This window comes from Westerdykella ornata (genome assembly GCF_010094085.1).
Source record: "Westerdykella ornata strain CBS 379.55 unplaced genomic scaffold EI97scaffold_5, whole genome shotgun sequence".
Taxonomy (NCBI): Eukaryota; Fungi; Ascomycota; class Dothideomycetes; order Pleosporales; family Sporormiaceae; genus Westerdykella; species Westerdykella ornata.
In genome coordinates, this window is record NW_022986855.1 from 926,709 (window position 1) to 938,868 (window position 12,160).

The window sequence follows — 12,160 nt, forward strand, 5'->3', positions numbered from 1 at the left end:
CGCCCACCGAGCGAGCAAGTTAGTGAGTTGACAAAAACGGCATTTCTTCAATCTTTGTTCCTTCTCTTTCTTTCTTTTTTCCTTTTCCCTTCCTAATCTCTCGGCGGCTATCTGCTCTGCTTTTCATTCTACTTCAATATTTCTCTTTGAAAAGATTGGCATTTCCCGCACCCCACTCGGCAACTCCTTCTTCGTTCTACTAGAGGCATGCTTGCAAAGGGCGGAGCTGGGCGTATCTAATCGGCTGGCTTCTTCTTTTTGGGTGTGCTTCTTTTTGACTTGGTTTTCTCTCCTTTTTGGCAATCGTTTGTTCTGCGATTTGGGCGGCATGGTTGTTGTGTGTCCCGCTTCTTGGTTTTTATGACGGGGTTTTGGCTTGGGTTTGTTGGCTTTGAGAAGACTGTCGGTTTGATGTGGATTTGAGAGAAGGAGAGCGCGCCAGCGAGGCGAGAGTGCGAGGTTGGGTGTGGTTCTGGCTTAGGCCCGGTCTTGGTGCTTGGACTTGAGCTTTTCCAATATTTGTTGATGCTTTGGAGATGCGTTGCTTCTTTTTTTTCTCTTTGGTCCCTTCTCGTTCATTATACCACTGCTATCTCGCCCTGCTTTTGTCATGAATGTGCCATTCGGTCGTTGTTTAGGAGGAGAAAAGGTGAAGGGCTTGTTGGGGTTGGGTGACTCTGAGGCGTACAGATGGAGGAGGGGATAGGATGGAGGTGGGAGGGAGGGAGATATGTTGCAGGATGAGTGAATGAGTGAATGCGTGTAGTTGAAGCATGCATGTAGTACACGGCCTGGCCTCGCCTGAGGAACAAACAGAAGTACGTATTGTTGGGCACGAGTGGCGAGCAGCGTCGTGGGAGCAAAATGAGAAAACGGTCCTCTTTTCCCAACGGTTATGATGGCGAGTGATGTTTGCCCACCGGCCTCGCCTTGTTCGCGCATGCATTTCTTTTTCAAGGGTTGACGACGGAGACGGAGGGAGGGAGAGAGATTGTGGAGAGTGTGTGTCAGTAGCTTCTCTGTTTCTTGCATGGAGCGCCGCGAATGCTGGGAATGTGATGCTGAGGGTTGATGTTCACTTGAGGTGACTGAGAGGAAACCTGGCGAGAAGGAAGTTAACGTAGGTACGGGGATTTCGTCCTCATTGCCGGATACCTACCTACCTCCCATACCTCCTTCGCGTTCCTCGTCCTCTCAAGTCCGCCATCTTCCAAACAGATATTTCATATTCGACCAAGGCCCACGAGTTAACAGACCCACCCAAAGCGGTCCATGAAACATAACTAACTGCCTGGAATCCCCGCCCGGCTCCGACCGAAACACACACCGTTTGGAAGGGGCCTGTAGGCAAAGAAAAAGTGGTCTGATTCTTACTCATTGATATCAGCGCATGGTTCTTTCGTTTGTAAAGGTGTCACAGAGGGAGCCGTTTGATCCGATCGAGATGCACGTGATATCTATCATCGGCTGGACTCTGGCTTCCATTGAATCAAGTTTCTATTTCGGGGCCTATATGTGTAAACTTCTACCTGAACGATGCGGACAGAGTGCGTCGATAACAACAACAACTGGCCCGAACGAAAAAGGTAGGTAAAAAAGGGGTGAAGCCGCTCCACGGCCTGGTATCATCTATCCACCACCACCACCCCCAACCACACACACAGAAACACCCCCTCCCCTTCTCACCCTCCATCTAAAAGTTCTCCTTTCCCCACACAAAGCTAAACCCAGGCTCACTATACATATTACACTTGACATGCAGGGTACTCCCCAATCCCTTGGGACCGCAGAAAAACACGCCGGCCTCGGCGGGACTGTGGATCTTGCGGATGCTCTTGAAAATCATGTCCCAGTTGGGGCGGCCAAAGTTGGTCGGGCTGCGCAGGCCCGTGATGGCGTCGACGTCGGCGTTGGCGTCGTTGATCATGATGTTGGTCGCGTCGTCGGGCTTGATTTTGGCTGTGAGGTACTGAAGAACTGTTAGCTCCTATTTCCTGCTTTGATATTTGGCAAACGGTGAGGAGGGGAGTGGGAGCGAGGAGGGAGGGAGGAGAGGCCTACCGTATGGATCTCAATACAATCCTCCAAATCCTGCTGCTCAATCGCCAGCAGCAAACTGCGGAACCACTCGAAACTGCCAAAGTCCCGGCAGATCCAGAAGAAGTAGACTTTCCGCAGCCGCGTCCGGCTGCCCTGCGGGTAGTTCATGCGGTACCAGATGCTCTTGAGGATCGAGGCGAAGGGCGTCACGCCGATGCCCGCGCCGACCAGGACGGCGATTTCGAACTTGAAGACGTCCTCGGAGGCGGAGCCAAAGGGCCCGTCGATGTAGACGCGCGGGAGGATCTTGCGGAGGGCCACGTCTTGCGGGTCGCCGCTGGGTTTTTCCTTGGAGTCTTTACCTCCACCCCCACCCTTACGGTCGAGCTCGCAGCCCAAAGCTTTGCCAAAGGCCTTTGTGAAGTTGCCCACCATGCGTATGTGCACCGAGATGTAGTCCTCCTCGGGCGCGCTCGTCAGGGTGAAAGGATGGTACTGCCAGATACTCACCTCGGGGCAGCACAGGAAAATGTACTGCCCGGCCCTCGTCCTGGTATGTTCCTTCTTGATCTGCACTTCCACCACATTACTCGGGTGCTGCACCACCTTGGAGATGAACGTCTTGTGTCGCCCCCTCAGCTCGCGCGACACGCGCTCGCCCAAGTACGCGAACCCGCCCCACATCCAGTACTGCCAGAAGACGCCGATGCCGTCGCAAAGGGGCTCGAAGTCGGGCTTGATCATGCAGAAGGCGCCGTGGATGGACCAGAAGACGAAGAAGACGACGAATAAATGGTGCGTGTACCAGAAGCGCTCGAAGTTGGCGCGCCGCGGTTTCTCCATGGCCGTCCACACCATGGCGCACAGCGCGATGAGCATGATGTAGCCGCTCCACCCGGGGCCGGTGAGCAGGTTGGCGCCGATGAAGCCCTTGAAGCCGAGGCGGTTGGCGGCGGCGAAGCGGGCGAGGTTGTTCCAGTGGGCGATGGTGTGGACCCAGGAGAAGAAGAAGATGGACCACCCCACGAGCTTGTGGAAGGTGATGTTCTTGTCGAAGGGGATGACGCCGTTGAGCGGGGTGCGGCGCGCTATCGATATCAGGTTGCGGCAGACGGGGAAGAGGATGAGGGCCACGTCGACGTGGAGGACGAGGGCGGCGGAGCGGGCGATGGGGAAGGTGGCACCGAAGCTTTGGCGGGCTCCGATGGATTTTTCCTGTGAGAGAAGAGAGGTGTGAGGATTGAAACGAGAAAGCAAAGCGGAGAGGGAAGACGAACTGTTAGGCCGTAGTTGATCATGCCGAAGACGAAGACCATGACATGCAATATTAAGAAAGTAAATACGAATCTACAATGGTTAGCATCTCCAACTCGTCCAAAAAAGAATAAAAAGAGCTTGTTGATGAATGGACGTACAATCTCCGATAACCCTCATTCACCATCCACACCTCAATCTTCTCCTTGAGGAACAGCGGCCGTGGCTTCTCGTCCGACATCTCGCCGGACATGAGCATACGCGTCAGCGGCGGCCATCGCGACCGCTCGCGCCCGGTGAGACTTGAGTATCCTGACATGGCCGGTGTGGAGGTGGGTGCGGGCGCGTGGCAGCCAGTGTCGGGAGGCCCAGAGGTTCGACGAGGGCGGTGTTCAGAGCCTGCTGAAGGAGACCAGGACGCAAGGAGGAATGTGAACGAATGACGGTATTGATCTATGGAAGAGATTAGAGGAGGGTTCATGGCGACGAGGTACGTGGGAGGCTTACAATAGGTGTGCCCGCACTGAAGAATAGAAGAAGAAGCGAAAGGAGCGAGAGAAGACTACGTCGTAGCGGTCAAGGGCACGCCGGCATGAGGACGAAGGAAGAAGGTAATCCAAGCAGCAAGAAAGAAAGAGGATGGTAGAAGTACAGCAAATGCACGGAGTACCTAAAGACGGGAGTAGCTTCTTGGGAGAAGGAGGTGCAGGACCAATATCATTGCACAGCCATGTGGCACGAAAGGTCACCAGAGGCGCGGAGGTAAGTCACAGGCCTTGTCGAGGCCCACGCAACAGAACAGTCAAAATCGAACCACGTCGGAGGGAGGGAAAGGCAAGATGCGACACGAGGAGATGGGGTGGGCTATGAGGGCGTATCGCAGCGACAAGGTGCGGCGGCGCCATCCTTTGCGGGACCACCTCTTTTGCGAATGGGGGACGGAGTTGCATGACTGTGAGTGGTTTAGCCTGGGGACAATTCTTTGCGCCTTCTGAAACCCGATAGGCGGTGCGACATGGCCATTTTGTCTTCGTCGAGCCAGTGGAAGGGGGGACGAGTTGTGTGGTTTGAGAAGTGTCGGAGACCCCTGGCCCAGCGTTTGGAGTTGCGCTTTGGCCTCGCGACGGCGGTTATCCATCTCACCACCATACACCATGATGCTCTTTGCGCCGCATGTCTTCGGGATGGACATCGGTACTTGTTGGAATCTCACAGCCTGCAGCTACCTACCTATATCGCCGCATTATCAATAATTGCGGCTCTGCGGTTGCACGCATGCGGCGATGCTCGATGCCGTTAAGCGACCAAAAACATGCACATGGAAGAGAATAGGGGAAGGGGGTTTGGACAAGACGACTCTTATGTTTCGCCATGGCTCTTCTAAGTAATGAGCCGCCTCTTCTGTTTCCCTAAATACCTGCTGCCCTGCAAGCCACACCTGTGGTCCCTAACTTCAATCCCGGAGCCAACCTTATAACATCAAATAGCCACCGCTGGCAGAGATACACTGACCTGAGATCCAACCCGACTGCTCCTCGGCGAGCCATGCCACCACTTGGGCCACGTCTCCGACTTTGCCGACGCGGTGCTGTACCGGCGTCACCTTCTTCTGCATCTCCACGAGGTCTTTGGGGACATTTTCGAGCATCTCCGACTCGACTGGGCCTGGCAGGACGGCATTCACCGTGTGGCCTGCATCGCCCAGCTCGGCCGCAAGACAGCGCGTCATTCCCTCCAATGCTGCCTTTGAGGAACAATAAAGCGACAAGCCCGCAAATCCGCTTCTCGAACCCACCGACGACAGGTTGATGATCCTGCCCGGCGCACGAAGATGGGGCACAACGGCCTTGGTCAGAAGCAGCGGCCCTCGCACGTTGATGTGGAACATCTTTGCAAAGTCCTCGGGCGTAATCTCCTCGAGGGAGCTGCCAAACTCGATGCCTGCATTGTTGACGAGAATGTCAATATGGTCCCCGAAGGCTTCGAGCGTCGCCTTGACGATTTTGTCTGGAGCGTCTATATGGCCCAGGTCGGCTCGCACGGCGATGGCCCTAGTCCCCAGCGCTTCGATCTGGCTCACTACGTCTTGCGCGAGGGGTGCGCTCTTCTCGGATGTGTAGACGATGGTGATCTGGCTAGTCAGTGAGCGCTCCGCGTACCTCCTTTTTGGAGACGCTGCATACTTTGGCCCCTCTTCTGGCAAGCTCCAATGCCAGGCCTACTCCGATGCCTCTCGATGACCCCGTCACGATGGCGACCTTGTCCTTGAGCGTTAGGTGTTGTTCTGAAGCAGTTGAAGCCATCGCGCCTGAGTTTGGTTTTGCTGCTATCCTCTGTAGGTGAGTCAGGGGATCAAAGGTGTGAATGACGTAGACGTAGAAGTTCTGAATCAGAGACCATGCTCAAAGACCTTATATCACAGGTAATTCAGAAGCAGCCAAGAACCTGATCAGCAGAAGGATTCACAGCATAGGATGATTGGCCCTGTCCGCTACCTGCATCGTCTTGCGGCTTCCTGTCACGATAGCTTGCTCCAGTCGGCAATCGCCTTTTCACCAAGAAGGGACCATCATCGCGGAGATAGAGTGGGTATATCCGACAATGAGACGGGGTATGCATCCTAGTAACCTCCAAGACATCCTCGACATTTTGGGCCACTATGATCCACACAGTCTTTTCTTATATCTACTCAGTCGGTATCGGAGAGAAAGTCCCCCTCTCCCTAAGTACCCCGTACTTGTAGAAAGACCGGAGTATCCGTCCGGAGTATTCCAAAGGGTGAAGAAATGCCCGGATCACGTGAAAAACGGTTTCCGAACGCCGGTCCTCCCAAATGGGGAAAGGAACCGGACTCACGTAAGCGAACGGCGGCATATTAATGGTTGACGCATCAACGAAATCGGCGGCGGTCCGTTCGGCGCACAAGCCGTCCGTTTCTTCATGGGCAGAGACTGATTCCCCATCTCGGATTTGTTGTTCTCCCTCTCTTCTCTTCTGTCCTTCAAGCAAGCCGCCGATCTGCACCCGTCGCAAGTCCCTCAAGAGCCCTGATTGAAACTCTGCTGGAATTGCTGAACTCACCGTTAGCCCCTGCCAGCCTGCCAGCGCACGCCACCAACTGCCGACGACGAAAATGGCTGGAATCACAGTGCAACCTCAGAACGAGAGAAAGTCTCCCCGAGACTCTCCCGAGAGGGGCAAGAAGCGCATAAGTTAGTGCTAATCATCCTGTTCACTTTTCAACACCTCCGACTTCTTGCCTTCCGATATCCTCACCCGCTCCCGCACCCTCCAAAAAGCGGAAGCCTTTGGCTACTACCCCGCCCTCTTCGTATGACTGCTCCGACATCTGACATGGCCCCCGACATTGCAGGAACCCAGTCGCTCCCACCGCCGGACCTTCCCAAACTCGTCGCCGAACAACACGTTCCCATACCCAGCAGCGACAAGGACACGCAAAGACTGATTGTGGTACTCTGCAATGCCACGCTCGAGACGTACAAAGCCTCGGTCGGGTCCGGTCGTGGCCCTGGAGGAAGGGAAGAGAAGTACAACCTTCTCAACAGCGACGACCACATCGGTGTCATGAGGAAGATGGGTCGCGACATCAGCGAAGCGCGACCTGATATCACACACCAGGTGCGTTTGGTCGTGCACCAGTATACATGTGTGCCATGCTGACGAGAAGTGGCACAGTGCCTGCTCACACTATTGGACTCGCCGATCAACAAGGCTGGAAAGCTCCAGATTTACATCCAGACGGCGAAGAATGTGTTGATCGAGGTCAACCCCGGCGTCCGGATACCACGTACATTCAAGCGATTTGCTGGTCTCATGGTCCAGCTGCTCCACCGACATCAGATCCGGTCGACAACGTCGCAGGAGAAGCTCATCCAGGTGATCAAGAATCCGATTACGGACCATCTCCCTCCCAACTGCCGAAAGGTGACGCTCAGCTTCGACTCGGAAGTTGTGCGTGTACGAGATTACATCCAAGGTTTGAACAAGAACGAGAGCATCTGCGTCTTCATTGGTGCCATGGCCAAGGGCAACGATGACTTTGCCGACGCCATCAAGGATGACTCGATCAGTATCAGCAACTTCAACCTCAGCGCCAGTGTAGCATGCAGTAAATTCTGCCATGCAGCCGAGGACGTTTGGGGCATCATCTAGGCCATGCATCCGGACCGGACTTGCTAACCTCTCTTCATCACCGAAAGCGCCAACCAAACAGATCGGACACCGCCCGACGCTGCACCGCGCCGCGCGTCGAGACTGGAGGCAGGGGAGCAAACGTGGCAGCAGGAGGCACATGCTTGAGATCACAACATCGAAAGTCCATGTGCTGGAACCCTGCTTTTTGAGCGATTTCAAGTCTTTGATTTCTTTTACAACAATGGAACATCAACGGGGCTTCAACGTCGTCAAAATCTCTTGTTTGTGGTGGAGCAATCAACTTGCTCTGCCTCTCCTGCATCGCAAGGGGACTTTGCCGACCAAGAGCGGCAAAGTCCCTGGCGATGCTGAATTGTAGGTGTTTTCCGTCTGTTGAGTATGGCCCTCCTTGATCTACAAAGCCTATCTGGCTGCACATGTACGTAATAGCGGGCGAGTTAGAGCCATGTTTGGTGGTCCCTCGAGTTCCGCCGACGTCAGACGTTGGATATCCGGCAAATAGTCGAATGCCACACTTTGCAGATGCGAGTTTATTTCGCACCTCTGCAGTTATGTACCGGTGGCCTGGCTGATTCGGCCGTCCTTTACTATGCGTTGTACTGCTGCGGAGGCGATAGATGGATGGGTGACATGTATGGAATGTACTGTACGGAGTATATCGGGCATAGACGACGCAACAAGGATGTATCCGATCAACCACGTCGTAACGCAGCATTCCCGAATCGGAGACTTACAAGAGCGATATATTGAATCCAACTCGAAAGCTCCGTCAGGTGAAGCAGCAAATGTTGGGTGCGGAGCAAGGCAACGAGTGGATGGCGAGATTCAGCTTCGTCTTAATAATGGCTGGCTCGGGCGGACATTGTCCAATTCGTCGCAGAAATCCGAGAGCCTCATCTTTGAACGACAAGCGCGTTCCCTCATACCATAGTCCAGGCTCAGACTACTCCGGTCTGGATCCCACGCGCCTCTCCTCCATGCTCCGGCTCGCTCTGCTCTCTTCCCCGACAAGATGAGGCGGAGAGCCGCGCCTGCAAGTTGTAGCCGCGGATGGCCATGGATCCAATCCGCATCTCTCGCTTCATGTCGTCCGAGCGTTAGTTGCATGGAGGAGGGACATGTGGCAGCACCAGAGACTCCTCCTTCATATGGCCAGCGGATGGGTGGGGCGGGCCAGAGATGACCGCGTTCCCGCCATGCACTTGGGAGAGATGGGATCGTGATTTGGCTTGTATAAGGAGACGCGGTGCGAGTTCAAATGGGGTGGACAAAAGACGTTACGGCTACACCACAGGTTTGAGAAAGTCGGGAATTATCATCGTGACTTTGGACTTTCTCTTCGGTGATAAATCTTGTTCCATATTACATACCTCTTCGTCTTCATATTCTTCATCGGCTGCGACTCTTCATTCTCTTCATCTCTACAAGCTTTCATCTTCAATTCCCCAGCCACTCGTTGAAACAACTCCACCCTCCCCTCCATCATGCCAGTCTCCCATATCGGCCTCACAGTCTCGCATCTCCCCACCTCAACATCCTTCTTCCTCTCTGCCCTACAACCCCTAGGATACCGTTTCATCGGCCAACAAGGCAATCAGATCGGTTTGGGAATCGAGGATGCCGATTTCTTCCTGTGCCAGGAGGGTCCTGGGTGAGTACAACCACCTTCATATCCCGTGACCATACGACTTCGACATCTATACATATCGTAGCAAATAGGCATAGATGCACACGTAATATCACCATCCTTACAAAAGACAAGCTAACATTTCCCCAGCATCCCCGCCACAGCCGCCCACATCGCCTTCACCGCCCCCTCGCGCGCCGCCGTCCGCGACTTCTACGCCGCCGCCCTCAACGCCGGCGCCCGCCCCAACGGCGCCCCGGCCTGTCGCACGGAAAACTCGGACCACTTCAACGCCGCCGTCCTCGACTTTGACGGCAACAGCATCGAGGTCGTGTACCGCGGCGGGGAACCCGATGTCCGAGACGACGGCACCGTCGTGCAGCACAGTAGGGTGATTGAATGGAGGCGGAGCGTGAGCGGGAGTGTAAGAGATGGGGATGGAGCCAGTGTGGTGAGTGCGAGGACCAGTGCGTCGAAGAATGCTCCTAGTATTGCTTCGGCCGCAGAGACGCTGTCCAAAGCCGCGAGTCTGGTGAGGAGCGTGTCGGCGCCCGTGGCGCCTACCATGGCTGGTACGACTCCGGGAAGTCCTCAGGTCACTGCCGAAGTCACCACGACGACCAAGATTACGGCGACGGGAGACGGCGCGGCGAAGAAGATCATCGGCACGTTACTAGGAGCGGCGGCGGGAGCGGCAGTGGCATATGCCATGGTGAAGAGCGAGGAAGATAGTGCGAGGAAAGAGGCCAGGTTTGTAAGGTACATGGAGGCGAAGGAGGCGGCGGCTTTGCAGCAGCAGCAACAACAACAACAACAGCAAGCCGCACTAGCGATCCAAGATGCCCAACCCGTCTACTCCTCAGCACCACGCTCGGTTGTCTCTGCCACTGGCAACAGCGCATACGCCCCTCGAGCCATCGAAGCCGCACCCCGAAGCTACTACTCCCCAACATACATCTCCGTCCCTCCCACCCAAGCCAACGCCGCAGGCGGTGAGCGTCTAGCCATCGAATACGCCCCCGCGCACTCGGTCGCTGGATCCCAGTTCCCCGCGCCTCGTCGCTCGGTCACTAGCCCAGAGCTCAGCACCGTGTCCGTCTCCAAGGCAAGGAGTACAGTGTCCAAGGCGCCCAGCGCAGTCCACAGCGTGGCGGCTAGTACGCTGATCTCGTCCTTTGTACCTGAGCACGTTGGACGGCGGGCCAGCGAGGGAAGCGTACATTCGTCCTCCTCAACGCCGCAAAAGGCGAAATCACACATCTCGTCGGCGAAACCGGCATCCATCGTGGGTAGTATCCTCGGCCGTCCTTCCCCTTCGGCCGCGGGCTCCAAAACGAGTAGCCACAAGGACCCGTTTACGGATGCGTATGAGATTGTGGAGATTGACGACTTGGACGAGGTCGATGTCGATGATGCGAGTGTTGCGCCCAGCGATAGTATTTCGAATGCTGGATCGCACCGCAGCCGTCGCAGTCACCGAAGTAGCCACAGCCATCACTCGAGTAAGAGTCACAAGAGCAAGAAGAAGGACAGGGATGGCGAAGGTACTGTCGTGAGTAGCGCGAGTAAACACAGCAGCAGCAGCAAACACAGCAAGCATAGCAAACACAGCAAGCACACGTCCGCCAGCAAACGGAGCGAGAAATCGCACCGCTCCTCGCCACTCAAGGAAGAATGGCACGACGCCGAGTCCGGCGGCGATGGCGCGGGAAATGGAAAGCGAAGCGTCGTCTCGGAGCCCAGCGACGCGAGTACCGTCAAGCCGGCCAGATCGACGACGCATTCTTCGCACTCGAGGTCGAGTAAGAGGAAGGATTCGGTAACGTCGGCGAGTGGTGGGTACGAGACGACGACGACGTTGCCTGTGAGGGGGATCACGCCGAGTATGATTGCGGGGAAGGATGGGGGGAAGGTGGCGGGGGCTGGGGGGAGTAGGAGTTTGATGGGTTATGCTATGGGGCAGAGGATTAGGGCTTTTGAGGGGGCGTCGTAGGGGAGGTTGGAGTGCGGCCGGTGAGATGGCTGTGGAGGGTGATGGAGATGCATTTACTTAGAGGGATGTGGGTTCGATGTAGATGGGGTTTCTAGCTGATTTGGATTTGGTGTTGCATTCTTGGAAAGGGGTGTTCCTTTCTTCTGCTTGGGCTTTGGTCTCTTAGGGTTTTTAGGCACTTGCATATATACATAGATACGGCTCGATTGAATAGCATTGGACGTAATATGAATCTTTTGGTTATTGTTATTGAATCGCTTCTTGAGTCCAGTGTATGTCTGAGGGCTATCGTGTGAGTGGTCCTGTTGCTGCACCTTTTTCTTACTCAATATGCCTGCTGTACTGCATCTCTAGCTTCTAATATGTAAGAACTACATAACAGTATCTCTAACAAATTTTAGAGTCCAACATATAATTACATTTGCACAGTTCCCGTCAAGTTGAATACAGGGGTGCGCGTTTGCTTCAAGAGGTCAGTACACACGGTATGTCACAAGGCTCCACATCAAGCATACGGCCAATCCCTAACTGCTCTCAAAGCGGTAGACAACTAGAAGCCTGACGTATCTCCTCAAAGAGCAACGAATCACGAGTCTTCGAGTCCTTGGCCGTGTTACACATACATCGAGACTACGTAAAAGCTTTACTGTAGAAGACCGCAACATCCTCAAGACTCTGTGCTAAAGATGGCTGTACTCTGACACAGAACTCTTCTTGCACCATTATTGGGTTAAACCAGTGTTGGTAGCGTTTTCTCAAGTAAACCTGAGTGTCATGTTGATACATCCGTTGCGAATATCTCATTTCATCATCCCCCCAACGTGACCACCATCACCTGCTAAAATTATCTCCTCTACCTTCCCATCTCCACCGATTACACCGTCAATGTATCTCACTTCTTAACCTAGCACCTCTCAAACAGCCAACAGCCCCGCCCCTCCCGCCCCAAAGATCCCAAACCATCACCCCCCATCCCGCGCCCGCTCTCAACCGCTTCAATCACCGCCTACAAAGACCTCCTCCCCACGCACAACCTCCCCACTTACCGCTCCCCTTCCTACAAACAAATC

The 12,160-nt window shown here is 54.8% G+C and overlaps 5 protein-coding genes across 5 annotated transcripts; 2 read left to right on the plus strand and 3 right to left on the minus strand.

The window, feature by feature from the left end:
- Positions 1 to 270: 270 nt before the first annotated feature.
- Positions 271 to 1,387, minus strand: EI97DRAFT_255305 (uncharacterized protein). The gene is made up of 2 exons (XM_033794172.1): positions 1,160 to 1,387; positions 271 to 1,100 (listed from the first exon to the last, which is right to left on the minus strand). Exon 2 carries the CDS (start codon positions 1,030 to 1,032, stop codon positions 478 to 480), a length of 555 nt encoding a protein of 184 aa, XP_033655998.1. The 5' UTR covers positions 1,033 to 1,100; positions 1,160 to 1,387; the 3' UTR covers positions 271 to 477.
- Positions 1,388 to 1,571: 184 nt separating this feature from the next.
- EI97DRAFT_431678 (ferric reductase like transmembrane component) lies at positions 1,572 to 3,770 on the minus strand. Its single transcript, XM_033797994.1, has 4 exons — positions 3,456 to 3,770; positions 3,318 to 3,387; positions 2,062 to 3,255; positions 1,572 to 1,969 (listed from the first exon to the last, which is right to left on the minus strand). The coding sequence occupies exons 1-4, from the start codon at positions 3,611 to 3,613 to the stop codon at positions 1,694 to 1,696; spliced, it is 1,698 nt and encodes a 565-aa protein (XP_033655999.1). The 5' UTR covers positions 3,614 to 3,770; the 3' UTR covers positions 1,572 to 1,693.
- A 745-nt stretch (positions 3,771 to 4,515) lies between these two features.
- On the minus strand, positions 4,516 to 5,597 carry EI97DRAFT_415027 (dehydrogenase with different specificitie; the record flags this gene model as incomplete). Its single annotated transcript, XM_033796845.1, has 2 exons — positions 4,516 to 5,425; positions 5,478 to 5,597. 2 exons carry the CDS (start codon positions 5,595 to 5,597, stop codon positions 4,766 to 4,768), a joined length of 780 nt encoding a protein of 259 aa, XP_033656000.1. The 3' UTR covers positions 4,516 to 4,765.
- A 1,051-nt stretch (positions 5,598 to 6,648) lies between these two features.
- Positions 6,649 to 7,467, plus strand: EI97DRAFT_456855 (nucleolar essential protein 1; the record flags this gene model as incomplete). Its single annotated transcript, XM_033800770.1, has 2 exons — positions 6,649 to 6,933; positions 6,991 to 7,467. 2 exons carry the CDS (start codon positions 6,649 to 6,651, stop codon positions 7,465 to 7,467), a joined length of 762 nt encoding a protein of 253 aa, XP_033656001.1.
- Positions 7,468 to 8,954: 1,487 nt separating this feature from the next.
- EI97DRAFT_456856 (uncharacterized protein) lies at positions 8,955 to 11,090 on the plus strand (the record flags this gene model as incomplete). The annotated part of the gene is made up of 2 exons (XM_033800771.1): positions 8,955 to 9,121; positions 9,248 to 11,090. The coding sequence occupies 2 exons, from the start codon at positions 8,955 to 8,957 to the stop codon at positions 11,088 to 11,090; spliced, it is 2,010 nt and encodes a 669-aa protein (XP_033656002.1).
- Positions 11,091 to 12,160: the final 1,070 nt, after the last annotated feature.

Excerpts from the sequence above, each read along its gene's own strand:
- EI97DRAFT_255305 (XM_033794172.1), bottom strand. The coding sequence starts at position 1,032 with ATGCAAGAAACAGAGAAGCTACTGACACACACTCTCCACAATCTCTCT.
- EI97DRAFT_431678 (XM_033797994.1), bottom strand. The coding sequence starts at position 3,613 with ATGTCAGGATACTCAAGTCTCACCGGGCGCGAGCGGTCGCGATGGCCG. Across the intron at positions 3,256-3,317 it reads TGATCAACTACGGCCTAACA|GAAAAATCCATCGGAGCCCG; the intron begins GTTCGTCTTCCC and ends CTTCTCTCACAG. Across the intron at positions 1,970-2,061 it reads ATTGTATTGAGATCCATACG|TACCTCACAGCCAAAATCAA; the intron begins GTAGGCCTCTCC and ends ACAGTTCTTCAG.